We start from the raw sequence: 22303 nt of genomic DNA on the forward strand, positions 1-22303 counted from the left end.
CTGAATTTATCTCCATAGTTGTTTATGAGTTGATGGTCTACTCTGTTTTGGAGCAAGTGAGCTGCCCATTTTGCTTCTGTCCCAGCAGCTGTTTCATAAATCCAAATAGATTTTCTAGAAAGGCAGCTAGCTTTCTGGCCCTCTCCTTCCTCTGCCTCCTATACTCCTCAGCCCTTCTCAAGGTTAGCAGCTTCTTCCAGAGGACGCCACGCTACTCTACGAGGGGTCCTTTCTGAGCAGGGGTGCTTTTTGCTTGGTTGTTCTTCGTGTAAGATTTTGCTACACTCATCTCCAGCAGTTAAACTGCTCAGCTGCTAGGCTGTTGATGATGGTGGTGTAGGGATGTTTAGCTTATTTTAGAGGTTAGACATGTAGGAATGTTTAGTTTGCTTTAGAGTTTAGAAATGTGTTAAGATAGAATGTAGAATTAATGTAGAGACACTGACACTGCCCTCAATATAATAAAGGCCTGATTGTGTCGTGAGCTTAGAAGTAGATTTGGAACTGGATAACTGTGGTCTGGAGGGGAGATGGTATTTATGGCCCCTAGGAAGAGACATATACCCACAGTGTTTTAACTGATATACTCCCACACCTATATGCACACTCACTTACGTGCACGCATATATCAGCTATGCACACACAGTCACCACGAGCACTCACATAGACACGCTGGAGCGCACATGTAGGCATTCACGTGCTCGCACACACACAAGTAAAAGTAGGTAAACATAGCACTTAGTTTTATGGCACCTCGTAGAGGGATTAGAAGGGGGGTCACTTATACAAAACTGCATGTAACAGACAAAGAGGTTGAGATCTGCAGAGAAAGTCCGGGGTTCTGTACATCTCCCTTCTAGAAGGTATAATCAATAAGTGTGTATGAATAAAGGTATTGTTAATTGACTACTGAGTCCCGGTATTCTTTCTGGAAGCCTGACGAATATACGAACCGGGGTGAAACTGCTTTTTGCAACAGTTTTGGTGCCGAAACCCTGGGATTCGCTCGAGGCCCAGAGAGGACGAATTGGCAGAGCTGAGATCGTGAAAACGAGGCGAACAGAGAGCCGGCTCAATCATTTATAAGGTAAGCACCACCTGTTTATTTTCGAAGTGTGCATATTGAATAAAGTCTAAATTATGTGTTCGCTAAGTTGAGCGTATCCCAGTGTAAATTCACTCAGTAGAAAAAGGCGGCTAGGGTCCGCCTCAGTGCGTTAAAGCAAGAGACTTTTGCTAAGAACCCAGGTTGATGTTTAGCGCCCCGTAAGAAAAAGCAGGAGATGTTTGTTACGGATTAATAGAATCGGTGTTTCATCCATGGTGGTGTGTGACCCGTCTTAGTTATTAGGAAAAAGTGGCAGTGTGTGATCCGTCCTCCGTGCGTTAAAGCAGGAAACGTGTGTTACTATTAGTTAGAAAGCGGGGCTGGAAGGCCTCGTCGCCAGCTTAGGGCTGTGTGTGTTCCGGGCTTGGTTGCCCCACCTATTCTCGGACGCAGGGGATAGGACCTGTGGGATAGGAGATTCCAGGGTGGTTACCTAGGGGACCGGGGACACCTTAAACGGATTAATAGAATAGAACCAACACCTAACTAAAGCTAGGTGTTGGATCCTAGTCGCGGTTGATAACCTGCATGAGAGTGGGGGGCAAGTTGCTTCGTTAGTGAAAGCACGACGGCTTGGCTCACCCCACTGACTGCAGCGTTAGTAAATTGCGTTGTGTGTGTGGAAAGCGCCGTTAGAGTCGGCGTCTCGTTGAAGTACGGGAGTCAATTATAGTAACAAAAAGAATTTGTGTCTAAAAGTGTGTGTTTGTGGTGTGCAGAAATCGCGGCAGGAGGCCGTGTCGCGAATTATTGCAAACAGTGAAGTCAATTGGGGGGTTGAATTTGGTTTTATTTTTTCTGGGGAAGAGAAACTGCGGTATCCAGTCCGTGGCGCAGTTTGAATAATTCGCGAGGCAAATGTGGCGTGATCTGACGATTGTGAGCCTAATTGTCCTAGTTTTGTGAGGTGTGAGCAGACGGCACCCGCTCTTGGTGCTGACTGGGGCGTTGTCCTGGATCAGCAGAGGAGGAAGTGTCCCGCAGTGAGTTGTGAAGGGGACTGCGAGAAGTAGGAGGTGTGCGATAGCCAGCCTCAGGGGCGGACTCATTTGTGGGACGGAGGAGGAGTACCAAGGAGGAGCTCGGAGGGTTCCGAGGAAAACTACAGCGACATCTGGTGGTAAGTAAAGGGAATTTCAGGTGAGTTAAAATAATGACTGAACAACAGGAGATTATTAGAGAAGGAGTGAGGAGTCCAACGGAGGGAGAAATGCAATGGAAAACTGTTGAGAAGCAAAAAGAGAAATTAGGGGAAGCATTGAAGATCACCATGACAGGACATCTAACAGGTAAGAATGGTAAAATACTGGAAATGGGGAAGGAAATAATGAGTGTATGTGATCAAGCTGGAATAAAAGGTGACATGCGATGCTCTCTTGCAAAGGTTTTGTTGGAAGCGGCCAAGGCATCTGAGGAGAAGGAGGAGAAACTCAGGAAAGAGTTGGATGGAGCAAATATCTTAGAGAAGAGGGGAGTTAAGGACCGAATAAAGGAGGAGAAACGAGCCAGGCTGGCTGCATGGGGAATCAGCTGCCAAGGATTGGAGCACTGGATGAGGGAACCTGTGGAAGAGGAACCCCCAGCCCACAGCTCCTCTTTTTTCAGTATGTCCTCCTCCATATTTTGGTAATTATCCTATGTTGAGCATTAAGGATGGCAGCATGGAGAATGAAGATGGTGTGGTGCTGCGACTAACTGGAGGGCAGGCTGAGTGTGAGTATGAGGAGCAGCACCACCCAAGGCCGCAGCAACAAATGATAACAATGGGACCTGAAAAGATAGTGCCACCTGCTACTCAGGTCCAGACCCATGTGGATCATAAAGAGGAGGAGGACGAGGAAGGAGAAGAAGAACGGTCCAGTGCAGCAGGAGCGACAGCTAGGTCTCCTCCGGAACTATCAGCCGGAGAGGCAGAGAGATTGGTGGAGATGCTTTGCAAGCAACTCGAAGAAGAAGAATTGACTGAAAAATTTAAGAAGCAAAAAGGAGTAGCTGAAGGGAAAGCAGACCCGCCTTTGGATGTGAAAAAAAAGGTGCATCTTAAGGTGCACTTACCTAAGGTAAGAGGTGTTGACTCCTGGGATGGATGGATACAGGGCACTCTGGAAGAGGATATAGATGAATGTAGTGTGATTCAGAGTCCAGGAGGGGAGGAAGATGACTCAAGAAGACGCCACGCGTTTGGATCTAGAAAAGAGCGAGAGGAGATGGAGGAGCAATGGCTTCAAAGTGGAGGAGAGCGTGGAGAACATTCGATGGTGAGAAGAAGTCAAATGAAAGTAGCGGAAAACCCCCAGAAGGGGGTCATGGGACATTCCAATTATGCATTAGAAATGCCCCTGGTGGCCACAGCAGGGGGTGAGAGAAGATATAAACCATATGGAGTAGGGGATGTTACAACCCTAGTGCAGATGCTCCCACCCATCATTGATGGAGGGGCGGGTTGGCTGAGACAACTTGATAAAGTGACATCAGGCACACAGCTCGCCCTGGGGGATTTTCGAGCCATAGCTGGCCGGTGTATGACAGTCACTGCACTGGAGGAAATCCAGGTACTGGTAGCTGTCATCACTAGACCAGACTCTACACCTTTTTTTAGAGTGCAGGAGCAGATTGGGAATGCTGTGCATCAACAATATCCAACCCCAAATGCGGCTGCCATTACAAAGTTGCAATGGAAGCCTGATCAAAACCCTAGAGATTATGTAGAGCAGGTGAAAGAGAAGTGGATGCAGAACACAGGTTACAATCCTTCTGCACGTGGTCTTCACCAGGTGTGGTTTAGAAAGGCAGTATTAGAAGGGATACCAGAACAGGTAAGAGAAAAAATTTTAGATATCCCTGATTTAGAAGGAGCAGACGCACATCGCTGGGAGAGACATTTGGTGCATTATTTGGATAAATACAGTGGCTTGCAAAAGTATTCGGCCCCCTTGAACTTTTCCACATTTTGTCACATTACAGCCACAAATATGAATCAATTTTATTGGAATTCCAGGTGAAAGACCAACACAAAGTGGTGTACACGTGAGAAGTGGAACGAAAATCATGCATGATTCCAAACATTTTTTACAAATAAATAACTGCAAAGTGGGGTGTGCGTAATTATTCAGCCCCCTGAGTCAACACTTTGTAGAACCACCTTTTGCTGCAGTTACAGCTGCCAGTCTTTTAGGGTATGTCTCTACCAGCTTTGCACATCTACAGACTGAAATCCTTGCCCATTCTTCTTTGCAAAACAGCTCCAGCTCAGTCAGATTAGATGGACAGCGTTTGTGAACAGCAGTTTTCAGATCTTGCCACAGATTCTCGATTGGATTTAGATCTGGACTTTGACTGGGCCATTCTAACACATGGATATGTTTTGTTTTAAACCATTCCATTGTTGCCTTGCTTTATGTTTAGGGTCGTTGTCCTGCTGGAAGGTGAACCTCCGCCCCAGTCTCAAGTGTTTTGCAGACTCCAAGAGGTTTTCTTCCAAGATTGCCCTGTATTTGGCTCCATCCATCTTCCCATCAACTCTGACCAGCTTCCCTGTCCCTGCTGAAGAGAAGCACCCCCAGAGCATGATGCTGCCACCACCATATTTGACAGTGGGGATGGTGTGTTCAGAGTGATGTGCAGTGTTAGTTTTCCGCCACACATAGTGTTTTGCATTTTGGCCAAAAAGTTCCATTTTGGTCTCATCTGACCAGAGCACCTTCTTCCACATGTTTGCTGTGTCCCCCACATGGCTTGTGGCAAACTGCAAACGGGACTTCTTATGGTTTTATGTTAACAACGGCTTTCTTCTTGCCACTCTTCCATAAAGGCCAACTTTGTGCAGTGCACGACTAATAGTTGTCCTACGGACAGATTCCCCCACCTGAGCTGTAGATCTCTGCAGCTCGTCCAGAGTCACCATGGGCCTCTTGGCTGCATTTCTGATCAGCGCTCTCCTTGTTCGGCCTGTGAGTTTAGGTGGACGGCCTTGTCTTGGTAGGTTTACAGTTGTGCCATACTCCTTCCATTTCTGAATGATGGCTTGAACAGTGCTCCGTGGGATGTTCAAGGCTTGGGAAATCTTTTTGTAGCCTAAGCCTGCTTTAAATTTCTCAATAACTTTATCCCTGACCTGTCTGGTGTCTAAATCCAATCGAGAATCTGCGGCAAGATCTGAAAACTGCTGTTCACAAACGCTGTCCATCTAATCTGACTGAGCCGGGCAAGGATTTCAGTCTCTAGATGTGCAAAGCTGGTAGAGACATACCCTAAAAGACTGGCAGCTGTAACTGCAGCAAAAGGTGGTTCTACAAAGTGTTGACTCAGGGGGCTGAATAATTACGCACACCCCACTTTGCAGTTATTTATTCGTAAAAAATGTTTGGAATCATGTATGATTTTTGTTCCACTTCTCACGTGTACACCACTTTGTATTGGTCTTTCACCTGGAATTCCAATAAAATTGATTCATGTTTGTGGCTGTAATGTGACAAAATGTGGGAAAGTTCAAGGGGGCCGAATACTTTTGCAAGCCACTGTACAAGCAAGGTGAAGATAAGAAAAAAGGGGAGTTGGAGGAGATTCAGGGACAATTGCTTAAGCTGAACTTGGGAGAAGCGAAACAGAAGGTAAGTGAAAAGAAAAAAGAGAACAAATTAACTGATTTATCAAAGGTGATGGTAGCTCAAGACTGCCCTCCTGAGCCTAAAAGGCCTGAATTTAATCCAAATGTTTATCCAATGAATCCCTGGACACATTATGATGGTTTGCAGAGTCCACCCATGGCCAGCTGGGGAGGTAATGTGTGGCCCGGTAGGGGTAGGGCTAGAGGCCGTGGTGGCCCAGTGGGTGTGAGGGGCGCCTTGGGCTATGGAAGGGGTGTGCCTGGAGCGGGTCGTGGGTTTAGAGATGTTTGTTGGAATTGTTCTCAGCCTGGGCACTGGGCCAGAAATTGTCCACAGCAGCCACAAATTCAACAGCAAATGGGCCCGCCTCAAGCAGGAAGGGGTGGTCCATACTACCAGGCTCCAAACCCACACATGATCCCTGGACCAAGACCTCAAGTGCCGACCTGGGAGGCCGGCTGGAACAGCCAGGACTGGCAGCAGTGACACACCCCACAGGGAGGCCGAGGAGAGGGGGGAAAGGCAGACCCCTTACTCTCACTGACGGTGAATGGACTGACTCTGCCGTTCCTTGTTGATACGGGAGCTACTTATTCAACCATCCAAGAAGTTCCTGATAACACTAAATTATCTGGGGACGAGGTCAGCGTGGTCGGCTTCTCTGGGGTTTCAATGACATTGCCAGTGACTGTTCCTTTAAAGACTGAAATTGGAAAGCAAGCAGTGGCTCATCCATATGTCATTTCAGCGCAGGTGCCTGTGAACTTGATGGAGCGAGACCTGCTCATCAAATTGGGAGCTGTGATCATGTGTGTGCCTGATGGTTTAACAGTGACTCTGAAGGATGGCACACAGCTTCCATGTGTGGCCACAGGTACGAGAGGACAGTGGCTGCTGTCTGAGGACATTGATCGTACAGCAGAAATCTACTGGGCCCGGCTGACGACCTCTAACGGCATCCTGGCACACTTCCAACTCTGGCGGCCCTGGATCATGGCCCTCGACGTGTATGCTCCACCCATTGACCCATACCACGTGACACTCTTTTATGATCGCGAAAACACTGAGTGGTATGAAGATCTGTTCCATGAATTCCTGGAGGGGAAGGCATGGCAGGTCTCTACCAGAGATATTTATGTTGGACCGCAGGGGGTAGCAGCCCTGGTCCATTTGTCGGAGGAACAAAAGAGCTGGTTCCAAATGGGTGATGAATCTGTGCCTCATGTGTCTCTAGCAGTTCATTCTGGACATCAAGCGAAGGACTTGGGTCCCATGATGCGTGTGGCTTCACGAGCAATTGATTGGCAACTCACACAGATTCCTGATGTTTCCTTCTCCCCAAGTACTAAAACATATAGAATTTCAACATCACACACAGATGACACTATGTTGGAACATCGTCACATTCGTAGGACACATGGCAGGGAACTGACAGATCATCCAGAGGCCGTTAAAGGCCTCTCACAGTTGCCTCACACACTGTGGTCACAGGGGCCTACGGATGTTGGCTTAACCACCTGTTCGCCTGTGACCTTTGAACTTAAATCTGACATTCCAATATGGTGTCCGCAGTACCGACATTCACCACAGGCAGAGGAAGGCATTGCAGAGACTATTGAAGGGCTGTTAAAGGTGGGGGTGTTGGAGCCTTCCACGTCTCAATGGAACACGCCTATTTTGCCAGTGGAAAAGCATGGCACAGGTAAATATCATATGGCTCATGATCTGTGGGCCATTAATGCTATTTTGAAAACTAAAACTGTGCCAGTTCCTAATCCATTTACTGCATTGACAAATCTCTCCCCAGATCAGCGTTGGTTTACATGCATTGACCTGGCAAATGCCTTCTTTTGTTTACCTTTGCACCACTCTCTGCGTGATGTGTTTTCTTTCTCTTACAGGGGTCAACAGTTAAGGTATACTCGGTTGCCACAGGGATTTGCTCTGTCACCGGGGATTTTTAACCAGGTGTTGAAGCAGACGTTGGAACCGTGTGTGATGCTGGCTGGCTGCACTCTGGTTCAATATGTTGATGACCTCCTGATTGCCGCTCCCACGGCAGACGCTTGCTTTCAGGCCACCATGACCGTGCTCAGGAGACTGGCAGAGGCGGGCTTTAAAGTGAGTAAAGACAAATTACAGTTGGTGAGACCACAGGTGACTTTTTTAGGGAGAGAGGTGAAACAGCATATGGTGGGGATGATGGCTGCTCATAGAAGTGCCATTCTCTCCCACCCGCGGCCGGAGACTGTGAAAGAGATGCTTTCCTTTTTAGGTCTCACAGGCTACAGCTGGCAGTACATTCCAGACTATGTGGGCCGCACTAAGCCTTTGCGTGACTTGGTGAAGCAGCATGGAATGAGAGACCTGACTGCTAAGTTGAACTGGACTACTGAAGCTGAACAATGCTTTATTTCTCTGAAACAGGATCTTTCTCAAGCAGTAGATTTAGCTGTGCCAGATTACAACAGGGACTTCTTCTTAGATGTTTCTGAAACAAAAGGGGTGGTGAATGGCGTTTTGTTTCAGAAAAAAGGGGAAGGTAGACAGGTTTTGATGTACATCAGTGTATGCTTAGATAACATGGAGAAAAGGCACCCTACATGCACTCAGCATGTAGCTGGAGTGGCAAAGGCCATCCAGAAAGTAGCACATATAGTTAGAGGACACCCACTGAGAGTTTTAACAACACACAGTGTGGTGGCTTATGTTAACTCACAGGCCTTCACCATGACCCCACTTAGACAACAGAGGCTCAGCAAAGTGCTGGAGGCCCCAAATTTGACTCTTACACTTGAAGGGATAAACATGGCAGACCAAATGGGGTCAGGGGAACCGCACGACTGCGCTCAGGCGGTCTGGAAAGAAGACAAGACAAGACCAGATCTCAAAGTGGAAGCCATGGAAGGAGCAGAGGATCTCTTCACAGATGGCTGCTGCTTTAGGGACGAGAAGGAGGGGCTCAAGGCAGGCTATGCAGTGGTAAGTAAGAGAGGGGAGCAGCTGGAGGTGATCAAAGCAGCAAAGTTGGAAGGGCAGCAGTCAGCGTAGAGAGCAGAGGTGATTGCACTGATTGAAGCCCTTAAATATGCTCAAGGAAAGAAGATAAACATTTACACCGATTCAGCTTATGCCTTTGGAGCCGCACATGTGGAGCTGGGTCAGTGGAAGAGAGCTGGATTCCTCACTACCAATCAACAACCAATCAAACATGAGAAGGAGATGAGGGCACTGGAAGAGGCGCTGGAAGGACCCCTGGAGGTGGCAATAATAAAGTGCAAGGGACACGACGATTCGGCCACCTGGGTTGCTCGAGGTAATCGAGCAGCAGATGAAGCAGCCAAAAAGGTGGTTGGTTACACAGGGATCAGACAAATGGTAAGTATGGGAATAGATTAGGAAGAAAATCCAGGGCTGGAACGCGAAGAGATCATAAAAGAACAGGAGAAGGCCTCTCCAGAAGAAAAGTCACTCTGGAAGGAGAGAGGAGCCATAAAGGTAAGCAACATTTGGAGGGGCCAGATGGAAGACCAGTGTTGACGGCAGATATGGCAGAGAAAAGATCAGAGAAGCTCATGGCCTTGGGCATGTGGGTGTGGCCCAGATGGAGAGGAATCTCTGTCATTGGTGGCACCCATTCCTGAAGGACATGTTGAGGGAGCATGTGCGAACCTGCCTTATCTGTGGCCAACACAATCCTAAACCCACAGTGAAACCAGAGATGGGTAAGTTTCCCCTGGTCCAGAGGCCGGGGCAGGAAATAGTGATTGATTACACAGACATGGTGACACCAGCGAGGGGCTTCAGATACCTGCTGGTATGTGTGGATAGTTTGACAGGGTGGCCAGAGGCGTGGCCAGCCCGGAGAGAAGACAGCACAACAGTCATTAAGTGTTTGATAAATCATTACATTCCCTGGCATGGATTCCCAGAGAGAATTAGATCAGATAATGGGACACATTTTAAGAATAAACATTTGCAGGAAGTGGAATCCATGCTAGGGTTGCAACACAGGTTTGGGACCGTTTATCATCCACAGTCTCAAGGTAAGGTTGAGCGAATGAATCAAAACTTAAAAAATAAATTGGCTAAGATCTGTGCACAGACCAAAATGGATTGGGTTGAGGCGTTACCAATAGCCCTCATGAGCATTAGATGCTCAGTAAATCAGTCTACCGGGTTCACTCCTTATGAGCTGTTCACCGGGAGACAATTTCCTGGACCCACTGCAGGGATACCAGCCTTTAGACAAGAAATGCCCACATTTGAACATTTAAAGCAGTTTAAAGCACTAAAAGCTCTTGTCTTAAGTTTTACATCACAGGTGACTGCGGGCTAAGGACAGGAGCAGACGGTGCCAGAGGCGAAGTGGGTGTGGCTGAAGGTTTATAAACGGAAGTGGAACGAGCCCAGGTGGACAGGTCCGTTTGAGGTGGGGACCAGGACCTCACACGCAGTTCAGCTGAAGGGGAAAGGTGAAACCTGGTACCACTGGAGCCAGTGTGCTGTAGCTGAAGAGCCTAAGCGGTCGGAGAGGCTCTTGGCAAAAGAAAAGAGGGGGAACTCGGCTGAGACCCCTCACATGGATCCCAGCCCAGGGACAGAATAAATCCCTGATCCATGCAACGACTGAAGGGTAGTCTACCCCGGAAGTCGAAGAAAGAAGAGCGACAGAGGATCGCACAATCCAGAAGATAAAGGTGGTTTTATAAAATAAGTGAAAAGTGAAAACTATATTGGATAAAAAGGGATAAGATAAAAAAACAAAAAACAAGATGGGGTTATGGGGAAATTGGAAAGAAATGGTAGTGTTAGGAGTGATGGCTGTTGTTATTGTAACTGTGATTTTTCTTTTAAGTGAATTGCCCATAGACAGACCCGAATCCACTCTGGCGACTCCACCATCACAGGCCACGGCGGTTTAACCAAACGCAGTGAAACAGGTAAATCAGATGAGTGTTTGGATTATTATGGCGGTATAGAGTTGGACTACGTTAAAGGGTCCACTACCTCGTATACATTCGACCTTTGTGCTGTCATTAAATGTAAAGGCTTAAACAGTTCATGGCGGGGATATGATGTCTGGATAGGTTATAATCCAATGGTAGGTATAGAGTGTAATAATCAGAAGCTTGGCTACCCCTATCACACTTATTGGAAGGGCCCGTGTGACTACTGGTCTACCATAGTGGAGTATTCTGGCACGTGGCGCCCCTACAAGGACACCACGTGGCAGAAGCTTGGGTTTCAGCGGGACTTCTCATCTGGGCAGAACCCGTTGACCCTCTCACTGAATCGTTGGTATGACACCGTGTGGCCCGCCCGATCTGTGGTGTATTTATTTATAGGGGCAGATGTCTCAGGGAAGGATCCATACGGTTTGGTTAAAATTAATTTTAGAGATTTTGCACACGGTGTGGCTGAAATAACTGTATCAACACCTCCCCCGCCATTGCCACTTTCTGAATCGGGCCCACAAATAATCGAGGTAGATTATACAAGACTAAAACCTAAACAGCTTATTTCAATGGCTACTGGCTATCGTGAAAGCAATTTATGGCTAGACTGGCTTATCCAAAATGCTAGGGAACAGAAGGTTTCAGATTGTGTGGCGTGCGCAGCTGCCCGCCCACATCTTTTCACAGAACCGGCTCCTTTACATCCCGAAGACCAGTGGGGATTTGAGTGCATGCTCAGACTCACTAGAGAAGCGGTTTCTGAAGATAATTGTACTACATTAGCAAGTTTGTTTCCACCAATAGGTAATGATACTCTACTTGGTCCCTTCACGCCAAGAAGAGCCAACTACACGTGTTTTAACTTTACTGTATCTTTCCCTGACAGACATGAGCATGAGGCCGGGGAGATTAACGCTGATTGGTGCACTGTGACGTACCTGGCCAGAGGAAAGTTATCAAGAGACACCGGCACCGAAATAGGCCTGTGGGCACGTGCTGGTTTGTATTATTATTGTGGTGGGTATAGATTGTATGTTAGAATTCCTAATGGGACTTCTGGTCTCTGTGCCATGGTACGTTTAGGTGCACCTCTTGTTTTAGTAGGTGAAAAGGGGGTGCGGCTGGCTAAGCCCGGCACCGCTCAATTGACAGCCAGGCGGAGACGTCATGTGTTGGCCAAACGGTCACCAGGATCGTTTGACCTTACAATAGGATCACCAACGTATATAGATGCTATTGGAGTGCCTAGGGGTGTGCCTAATGAATTTAAGTTAGCGGACCAAATTGCTGGAGGATTTGAAAATCTCCCAATAATTTCTGCATTTTTTCCAGTAACTCCAAATAAGAATGTGGATCGTATTAATTATGTGCATTATAATGTCCTGAGACTGGCGAACCTTACCAGGGACGCGGTTGAAGGGCTTGCTGAACAGTTGGGTCCAACATCTTTAATGGCAGTACAAAATCGGATGGCGTTAGACATGTTGTTGGGAGAAAAAGGGGGCATTTGCGCGATGTTTGGGGATATGTGTTGCACCTTTATTCCAAATAACACAGCTCCGGATGGCTCTGTGACCCGAGCGCTGGAAGGCCTGAGGACGTTGTCCATCACAATGCATGAGCATTCAGGAGTGGATAACCCACTGGAAGAGTGGATGACCTCTGTCTTTGGGCAATGGAAAGGTTTTATTATGTCAATTATGGTTTCTTTGTCTGTTTTTATTGCAATATTAGTGACGTGTGGGTGTTGTTGTGTGCCTTGTATCAGAGCTTTGCTTGTAAGACTCATCAATCGTGCTGTGGGAGAATCTGATACAAAGGCAGACACCATGTTGCCACTTTTGGGAAATGGGGAGTCACAGTATGAAAACATTATGGTGAAAGATTTAGTTTAGTTTTATCTGCCGTAGGGCAGATAAAAAAGGGGGTTTGTAGGGATGTTTAGCTTATTTTAGAGTTTAGACATGTAGGAATGTTTAGTTTGCTTTAGAGTTTAGAAATGTGTTAAGGTAGAATGTAGAATTATTGTAGAGACACTGACACTGCCCTCAATATAATAAAGGCCTGATTGTGTCGTGAGCTTAGAAGTAGATTTGGAACTGGATAACTGTGGTCTGGAGGGGAGATGGTATTTATGGCCCCTAGGAAGAGACATATACCCACAGTGTTTTAACTGATATACTCCCACACCTATATGCACACTCACTTACGTGCACGCATATATCAGCTATGCACACACAGTCACTCACGAGCACTCACATAGACACGCTGGAACGCAGCGCACATGTAGGCATTCACGTGCTCGCACACACACAAGTAAAAGTAGGTAAACATAGCACTTAGTTTTATGGCACCTCGTAGAGGGATTAGAAAGGGGGTCACTTATACAAAACTGCATGTAACAGACAAAGGGGTTGAGATCTGCAGAGAAAGTCCGGGGTTCTGTACATCTCCCTTCTAGAAGGTATAATCAATAAGTGTGTATGAATAAAGGTATTGTTAATTGACTACTGAGTCCCGGTGTTCTTTCTGGAAGCCTGACGAATATACGAACCGGGGTGAAACTGCTTTTTGCAACAGTGGCCTCATTGTCTGGAGGTGGTAGTCAGCTTTTCCCTTGGCTGTCGCTTCCAAGATGGCATCGACATCATTGTCGAACAATAGCCACTCCTCCTTCTTACAAGCTTGGGGCCACTTGACCTATGTTCTGATGACTGGTCATGTGTCACCTGGAGGTTGTGGGCACTGTGAGGTGTCTCCTGGCCTGGCTTCTCCTGCATCTCATCAGAACAAGGGTCTGAGTGCTGTGACACTTGCACATATTTCATCTTGACCTGGTGGATTTTTGGGCTATATGGCTTCTTACAGATTTTGCTGTAACGGATCTCATAATCATTATTATGTTTCCATTGCCATGATGTTTTACCATTTGGTCTGTCTGACTGGGATTCTCATTCTCCCTCTCACTCTCTCGGAACCCTTGGGGGTGTTTCTCCGTAGGTCAATCTGTAGCTGCAAACAATTTTTTTACTCAATGCAGTACAATCCCCTTAATCCCATACTATTTCAGTTTTATTTCAGGATCAAATGTAGTAATACTCTGCCTGCATACTGTTTATGATCCCTAGTGTTTGTAATCTCGCAGTTTATTCAATTAATGCGGCTTGATCTGAACCCATAGTGAGTGTTACATGGACTGATTCTTATATAGCAGTTTTCTACTCTCCCAGAGTACTTGAGGCGCTCTATACAACATGCCACATTCACCCATTCACACGAGCACCGTTTCTATGCTTTGAAGTGCTTTCAAACTACCATTCACACTCATACTCCAATGGATGCAATGGAGATCGAACCACCAACCTTCCGATCGGTAGATGACCTGCTTGACCTTCTGAGCTACAGCCACCCAGAAAGTAAGCTATGTTAGGATTTTTGAGAATTGTGGTAGTAGAGAAACAGGACTGTAATTTGTGGTGTATGTTTTAACAGCAGCACAACTTTAGCTATTTTCATTTTGTTTCTGAACTCCCTTCTATGATCTTCTTGACAATTTTTACATTAATACCATTCCAATCAGTGCGTGTTTTTTATTTCCATTCACTTACAATATATATCAATCAGGCTTTTGCTACAGTCTACAGATAGTAATGGCTTAGGAATTCTTTCTGCCAGATTTGGTCTGACATTTACAAAATAACTCTTAAAGCTATTGACCATTATCAGTATAACACTGAGGATAACTTAAATGTCCAGAACTATTTTTAATAATATTATTTAATATATCCCTCAATATTGTGTTTGTTACTATTCAATATTTTACTACAACATTCCTTCCTAGATACACGTATAATATTAGTTAAATTATTTTTCTTATTTATTTTCTCCTCCTTTTTTTGTTCTTTTTATAAATTATCTATACAGAGTGTTTTTCTTTTTGCATGCATTTTGTAAACCTGGCCGATCATGGTCAATCAGAATTTTGCTTTATGCTGTATTGTATTGTTTTTGTTTTCATTTTATAATACAATGTCATGAATATTCTTAAAGATCTGTCATATGCATTGTCAATATAACTTATTTTGTGTACTGTATATGATATATTTTCCAGTTCTGAATTAACAGGTCATTTTAAAACGCATTCATGGTTTCTTTTGTCCTCACATCTGTATCTTGTTCCCATGGCTAAATTCTCATTGTACATTGTAATTAGTGTCATAAACTGCAAAAAGTGAAACTAATACTTTTATTTAAAAACAACAAAGTACACAAATACAAGATTAAATCTTTTATTTAACAAAGATACATGATTGCACATTCATACAATGAACAAGGTTTCTATAAAAATTACACATGATGTTAACATACAAATAAATGTTTTATAAAAATCTGACATACTTCCAAAGCATACAAATAAAAGTGTTATAAATATCACGGTCTTTAACGATCATATTACACGTGTCACATTTTAAAAGCATAATATATTTAGAAAAGTGTTTAAAAACAGTTTTAGAGAACTTACACATCTTTACTTTTTCCACAGTGCCCGTATGCCTCTTCCAAACTTTGTGCTTTTCACCATCAGACACAATAACTCAAGATTATCTAAGACCTACCGTCAAATGTCTATCGCTTCTTCACAATCATTCATGTCCGCTGCTCTCCTTAGGTGTGATGTATCAGATCCAAATGCAGAGTCTTTTGTACCGGGGGGTAAAAATGGCTCTTTGGCAGTACCTCAAAAAGTATCTGAAATAGTGATGTTTTAAGTGGAAAAATGCCTGAATGTGGTAAAGGGACCAACACTGAGTTGCGGAGCAGCTTGTAAGGACTTGTGTATTTCTGAAGAGTCTGTAAAGTCTGCAAAGCTGTCTTGGTTGATTTAAAAAACTTGCACGGTTCACTTGTCAGGCCGTAAATTGAGCTCATTGGTCAGATCAAAAACATTCCCTGGGCTCTTAGTGGCCGAAGTGAGAGCCTGCCTCTCTGAAATGACTATATTGACAGGTCCGGTAGGAGTTTAAACTTGCGTCTGGGGGTTACAGTCGTTAAAAAAAGTAAACTTTTCTGCTTAAAAATGACAACAAACTCAATCTATCACAAACAACCTATTTTTCATCCTATCCCATAGCCATATTTTCATGATCATATTTTTGGATTATTGATTATTACTGAGTTATGAAATATCATAATTTTATGATATTTATAAAAATTATGACTGCTATTAACTTTTATAACTTCCTTTTTTTCCTTCCTAAGTCATAAATGATTTGACAGGAGGGCCATAAACCACTGGTTTGACATAAGGGGTATTATTCCCCTCCTGACCACCTTTGTTTCAGTTCCTTTTCTTCTTTTTTAAGTTGCTCATGGTCTGGCATCTAACATGTTTGTCTGTTTAATATGTGAACAGTTTTTTTTAATTTAAGTTGATTTTTTGTATTTATATGCTGTACTAAAACTGCTAAATAAATCATTTTAAAAAACTTCATACAATCCTGCTAAAATATTTGAGGAGAGGCCCCCACTCATATCATCAAGCTCCTTCAACCTTATTCTCCAAACCGGATCCACTGATAGTGGTCTTCTGGCTATTCCACGGACCCGTTTGAAAACAAAGGGCGATCACGCTTTCCAAACCTTAATGCCTTAAACTGTGGAACAGTTTACCTCCCCCTCTACACACCATTGACTCTGTGGCTTCTTTTAAAAAACAGCTGAAAACTAATCTATTTAGATATGCATTTGGGTAATGTTCTTCTGTATTATGTTGCTTTTGTCTGATGCATTTTTAAATTCCCTGGAAAGCACTTTGCAATAGATTCTTGTCTTAAAAAGTGGTATATAAATAAATTTTACTTCACTTTTAAAAAAAAAATTCTGTTCATTATGATTTAGGGTTTTTTTCATTGAAAGGAATGACATAAAGGCTCTCAGTTTATGCACATAAACTGCATTAAAAAGTTTACCGCTTGCATGAGCGAGTACTCCTTGCTGGCGCACTTGCGCTGTGCTTTGCTCGATGCAGAGGTAAACCGTTATTGTCTGGCGCGTGCAATAGACATGAATTTATTTCAAAGCACAGTGCTGCAATGCCGTGTCCTAAAGGCCATGTGTTTTCATGAGGAGCAGTAGACCTCTCACGTACCAAAGTTGGAAACCTGAAAATTTAACAGGGTCACCACTTTCTTATTGCTGCCTTTGATCACAGAAATAAGTGAAATAATGACAGATTTCTGTGACTTGATAAAAGTCCAGAATGCTTTTAACTGCAGACAACTCATGCATTTGTGTCATCACGTTTAGATTATTGTAACTTCCTGTTCACCAGCTTGGACAAATCATCTCTTTCATTCCTCCAAACTGTACAAAATGCTGCGGCCAGAATATTAACATGTTCTAGCAAGCGAGCTCACATCAAATCACATCACTCTGATGTGGCCAGGCCCCAGATTATTTATCTCAGTTTCTTACAAAGTACACCGCTACTCACTGTCTTTCGTTCACAGGCTCAGACTTTGTATATCGTTCCCTGTACACAACTACAGACTAGGGGGGACAGAGCACATAAGTAGATAGATCAGTCCGCTTTCAGAGGCCATAAGAAGATCATTTTTAATATTCACTAATGCCGTTTCTGTACTATGATGAGTTCTGAAAACCAGCTGACAGAAGACTTAGCTCACAGTCTCCACTCTCACTGAAAAAGGTATTCTGTTGGTATGATGTCAGGACTGGATTTTTTGGTGACATATATACTTGTATACACTATATACTTACAATGGAGTGTTTTATATATTGGACTCACCATGTTAAGCATTTAACCCATATATCAAAACTGTATGTGACCCATATATTTAGGTATTATTAGGTATTATTTTTATAATATTTTACTTTTGCTTTTACAACTGAACACAACATCCTTATACAGATTCAACTGTAAACAATTACTACAGTTAGCATATGTGGACTTGTAAGCATGAAGACAAAAAAAAAAAAAGAAAAGTAAAATAAATGAGGAGGTAAAATAATTAAGAAAAAAAATATAACAATAATGAATAAATAAATAATTAAATAAATAAAATGGGGAGGTACACGCAGAGGGGAGGTATAAGATTAAGATCAATTAAGTTGAAAGAATTTTAGAAATGGCTGCCAAATCGTGCAAAAACGTGCCATTTTTCCTTGTCAAATCTTATCTGTTCCACCCTCGCCACAGACACCATCTCATTAAGCCACCTCTTAAAACACGGGGTCGAAGGGGACCGCCACTGCAAAAGAATGAGTTTCTTTGCAGCAAGCATACCCATTGTGATTATCTGTTTTTGTGAACAGGAGAAGGATTCAATTGAGGTAGAAGATTCAAGTATAGCCAGTGTACCATCAAGTGGTACATTTTTCCTAAATTGGTTTGAAAACCACGTAAAAATCTGGCACCAAAAAGCATTCAAGACTGGGCAGAGCCAAAATAGATGTGCAAGGGAACCTTCATCAGCGTTACATCTATCACTACATCTACAGAGTTATAAATCCGGTTAAGTTTGAGTTTAGAAAAATGTAGTCTGTGAATGACTTTAAACTGGATTAGTTTGTATCTAGTTTACTCTAGACTTTGGTTATGATTTTATGATCACAATTTAATAGAGCAATGGGTCTGTAATTTGCTGGGTCACCTTCCTCCTTTCCAGTTTTATGAAGCAAGCAGATATTTGCATCATAAAGTGAAGTTGGTAACCTTTTATTTTTAAGTTATTTACCATCCTAAGCATGAGAGGAATAATTTTGTTTTGAAAGGCTTTATAGAATTCATTACCAAATCTGTCTGGACCAGCTGTCTTTCCAAGCGGTAGAGACTGAATTGCTCTTAAAAGATGGTTTTCAGAGATAGGGGAATCAATTTCCTCTCTCAGGGCTCCATCTAGTTGGGGAATAGATAATTGGTCGAAGAAATTGCAGAAATCGCTTTAAGAAGGTTTAATTTTACTAGAATACAAGTTTTTGTAGAATTAGGTGAAACAAGTTTTAATTTCCTTTGGACTGGTGCTTACTTTACCGGATTTCATTTTCACTTTTTGGATTGCTCGTTTTGCTTGTTCTCCTCTAAGTTGGTTTGCCAACAGTTTTTCTGGTTTATCTCCAAATTCAAAATGTCTCTGTTTGAGCTTCAAATGAAGATTGCTAATACGTTTATTTAAAATTGTGTTGTATTCATACCTTAATTTCATTTTCATTTAAGTCAGTTTGCAACAAGGATGATCTATATACTTCCTCCAGTTCAGAAAGCTTTGTTTCTATTTCTTTGAGCCTTTTCTCCAATGTTTTTTTTCTTGGAAGATTCAAAGGAAATAATGTGACCTCTCATTACGACCTTAAGTGTCTCCCATAGAATAGAATCCGAAACTTCCCCGTTATCATTAGTAGCAAGAAACATATCAATAATACCTAATAGTATGATTAGGTATTATTAAGTACAGGGTGGGCCATTTATATGGATACACCGTAATAAAATGGGAATGGTTGGTGATATTAAAGTCCTGTTTGTGGCACATTAGTATATGTGAGGGGGCAAACTCCTCAAGATGGGTGGTGACCATGGTGGCCATTTAGAAGTCGGCCATCTTGGATACAACTTTTGTTTTTTCAATAGGAAGAGGGCCATGTGACACATCAAACTTATTGGTAATGTCACAAGAAAAACAATGGTGTGCTTGGTTTCATGAGACTATGAAGTCTCTTACTCTGAAGAACCAGTGGATTATTCTTAAAGAAAATGTGTCAGTCACAGTGTGTAAGGCTTTGCTGGTTATACTGCGCGGCGACCCCCCCTCCCCCCCAGCCCTCCTTTTTTATTTAGGTCACTGCAGTTCGCAACATATCACCAAATAATGTGTGTGCATGTGTCTTTATGTGTCATTGTATGGTAGGTGAGAATGAGTGACTAAGAGAATGGTCTGTCGACTGTCCGTGGCTTCTGAAGGGGCGTTATTCCAGCTTCCCACGCTCATTATTTAATATGAAGGCAATATGAGCAGGACCCACAAGCATGTTGAGGGATTGGCTGTGTAAGTTCAGTGAGAGAGTCAATAACTAATGTGTAGACTTATGTCTGCTTTTTTATTTTGTTAAATACAAACAGAAAGAGAGGGCCAATGTGTTTATTTGGTAGTTCAATGAAAGGCTTCAGTTAGTTAAAAGTGAGAAAAAAAATTTTGTTCACATCTGCAAATTTGTCTTGTTATACAATATTTGCAAATGAGACCATGAAGCATTTTAAATGCTTCATGGTCTCATGAAGCATTTAAAATTTAAAATTACTTTGTCACTTGGAAACTAAACATCCTACTGTGAAGAACAAACACTTGATTATTTTTAAAGACAATTTGTTGGTCAAAGTATGTAAGGGCATCCATATGGCTTTGCTGGCTATACTGTGTGGCGACCCTCCCCCCAACCCTCGTTTTTATTTAGGTCATTGCAGTTCACAACATATCACTACACAATGTGTGTGCATGTATGATGGGTGACAGTGAGTTTCTGGAGGGGGTTCCTTTTTTTTTCTCTGCCTGTACTGCCTTAGACATTGTCATACTATATCACAAGTAATAACTGAAATAACACAAACAGAAATCAATAAATAAACAGCCAAATGATTGACATGAACAAGAAGAGAAAGATTTTATATAGCTGTTATTGGAAAAACAAAATGTGTGGCACTGCAGTGATTTCAGATCACAATTTTGATTGAAAAGCTGTCACAAAGCAAAGAATGTGAACATTGAGCTTGTGGCATTAAGAGAAAGTCTACTGACTTACCCATAAATACAGGAGATGTCAATGACCACGTCAATCATATCACAACACAGTTCATACGTCTGCATATCTACTGGACTGCTGTCTGTAGCGATGTAAATCTTGCTGCCTACATCAAACAAGAAGGCCTTTTCAATACCTGAGTTCTGAAATCAGAGGCAGAGAAACAAAGGAGAAAAGTAGTTATGGATTTTCTTTACATAAATAAGACCCCCATAAATAAGACCCCAGGTGCACCTGGGGTCTTGCCTGGCGTGATAGGTGCAGGCTGTGTAAAGATGCACCTGAGACAATCCAGCACATAACAGCAGGTGGAAGATGCTACAGGCGGGGCATACATGGAACGCCATAACCAAGTGGCCGGCATAGTGTACAGAAACATCTGTGCCGAGTATGGCCTGGAAGTCCCGAGGTTAAAATGGGAGACGCCCCCAAGGGTGGTAGAGAAGGACCGAGCTAAGATCCTGTGGGACTTCCAGATACAGACGGACAAAATGGTGGTGGCTAACCAACCGGACATAGTGGTGGTGGACAAGCAGAGGAAGACGGCCATAGTGGTAGACGTAACGATACCAAATTCAATTCAATTTTATTTATACAGTGCCAAATTACTGCCGCCTCAAGGCTCCTTATATTGAATGATAGCAACATCAGGAACACAAGAAGCTGGAGAAGTTCCAAGGGAAGAGAGGAGCTTGAGAAGATGTGGAGGGGGGTCCCAGTGGTAATCGAAGTAGTAGGTGCAGTGACCCCCAGCAGATCCCAGGAACAACATCGGAGATCTCTGTCCAGAAGAGTGCAGTCCTAGGACCAGCTAAGAGACTGTGCAGTTAGACTTGTTAGACTGCTATGTTCGACTTTGTTAATAATAATCATTTGTATTAGGTTTTATGTATCATATTTTTACCTTGTCCTCTCACTCTATGGAATTATGATAAACCAACTGTTTCTTGCCGTGAATCCAAACTCTTTCCTGGGAAACATCGAAGGACTCAGAAGCCTTCATCAGAGGAATGATGAATGATGTCTGCCTTGTCCTAGTCTCCACATTTGTGTCTCCAGGAGACAATGCTCAATGGGTATACTGGAGAAAAGTTATCTGTGGTGATGTTGCATCTTGTCTTTCTCAGTCTACTGCACAACTGGACAGATTCTTTCCCCAGATTATTCTGAACGTCTTCCCTTGTTTGTCTCCCTGTGTGAACTGTTATGAATACTGCATAGCTCATGAGGGCATCAGAAATGCAGAAGGTCTTCAGGCCATACTTGAGGCTTCAGGCACATATTATGAATCGCTGTCTCATTGCCAAATGTATGCTTTCTGTTAGTTCCTACTGTATAAAATAGTCTTCTGAAGAGGTGACACTGTTGCCCACAAAATATATTTTCTTGACAGTCACAGCTGATAAGAAGAAAAAGTTCTCATGAAATTCCATAGGACATGAATGCGAGTCATTTTTGACCCACTTCTGGAAAATTGGGGTAGCAATACAAAAACTACAGTTTTCTGAAATGTATAAAAGGGTTAGGGATCTGATAACCTAAAAATTAAAATGGCATAATATCAAAACCATATATTTTTTAAAAAACAGCTGGAATATGAAATAATAACTTTTCATTAAAAATATATTGCAAGAAAACAGCCTTACTGGCTAATTTTTGGCCCACTTTTCTCCAAACTATTTCTCCAGGCTAAATTTATGAAATGCCATTTAAGGTGTGTGTTTGAGAATTATACCAGCGAGTCAAATACTTCTGATTTCAGGCTCTCTTTTTCACAGGAGCGACAGTATCCAGAGTCGTACGTAGTGAGGAGGTAA

General features: G+C 43.2%; 1 protein-coding gene across 2 annotated transcripts in view; it reads right to left on the minus strand.

Moving 5' to 3' along the window:
• The window catches only part of rragd (ras-related GTP binding D), a 61449-nt gene that overhangs the window by 13034 nt on the left and 26112 nt on the right, over positions 1–22303 (minus strand). For both annotated transcript variants that reach the window (XM_031736717.2, XM_031736718.2), the window contains exon 5: positions 20487–20629. In XM_031736717.2, coding sequence (XP_031592577.2) covers positions 20487–20629 — 143 coding nt within the window. The remainder of the gene's footprint in view (positions 1–20486; positions 20630–22303) is intronic.

Source organism: Oreochromis aureus, linkage group 19 (assembly GCF_013358895.1).
Source record: "Oreochromis aureus strain Israel breed Guangdong linkage group 19, ZZ_aureus, whole genome shotgun sequence".
Taxonomy (NCBI): Eukaryota; Metazoa; Chordata; class Actinopteri; order Cichliformes; family Cichlidae; genus Oreochromis; species Oreochromis aureus.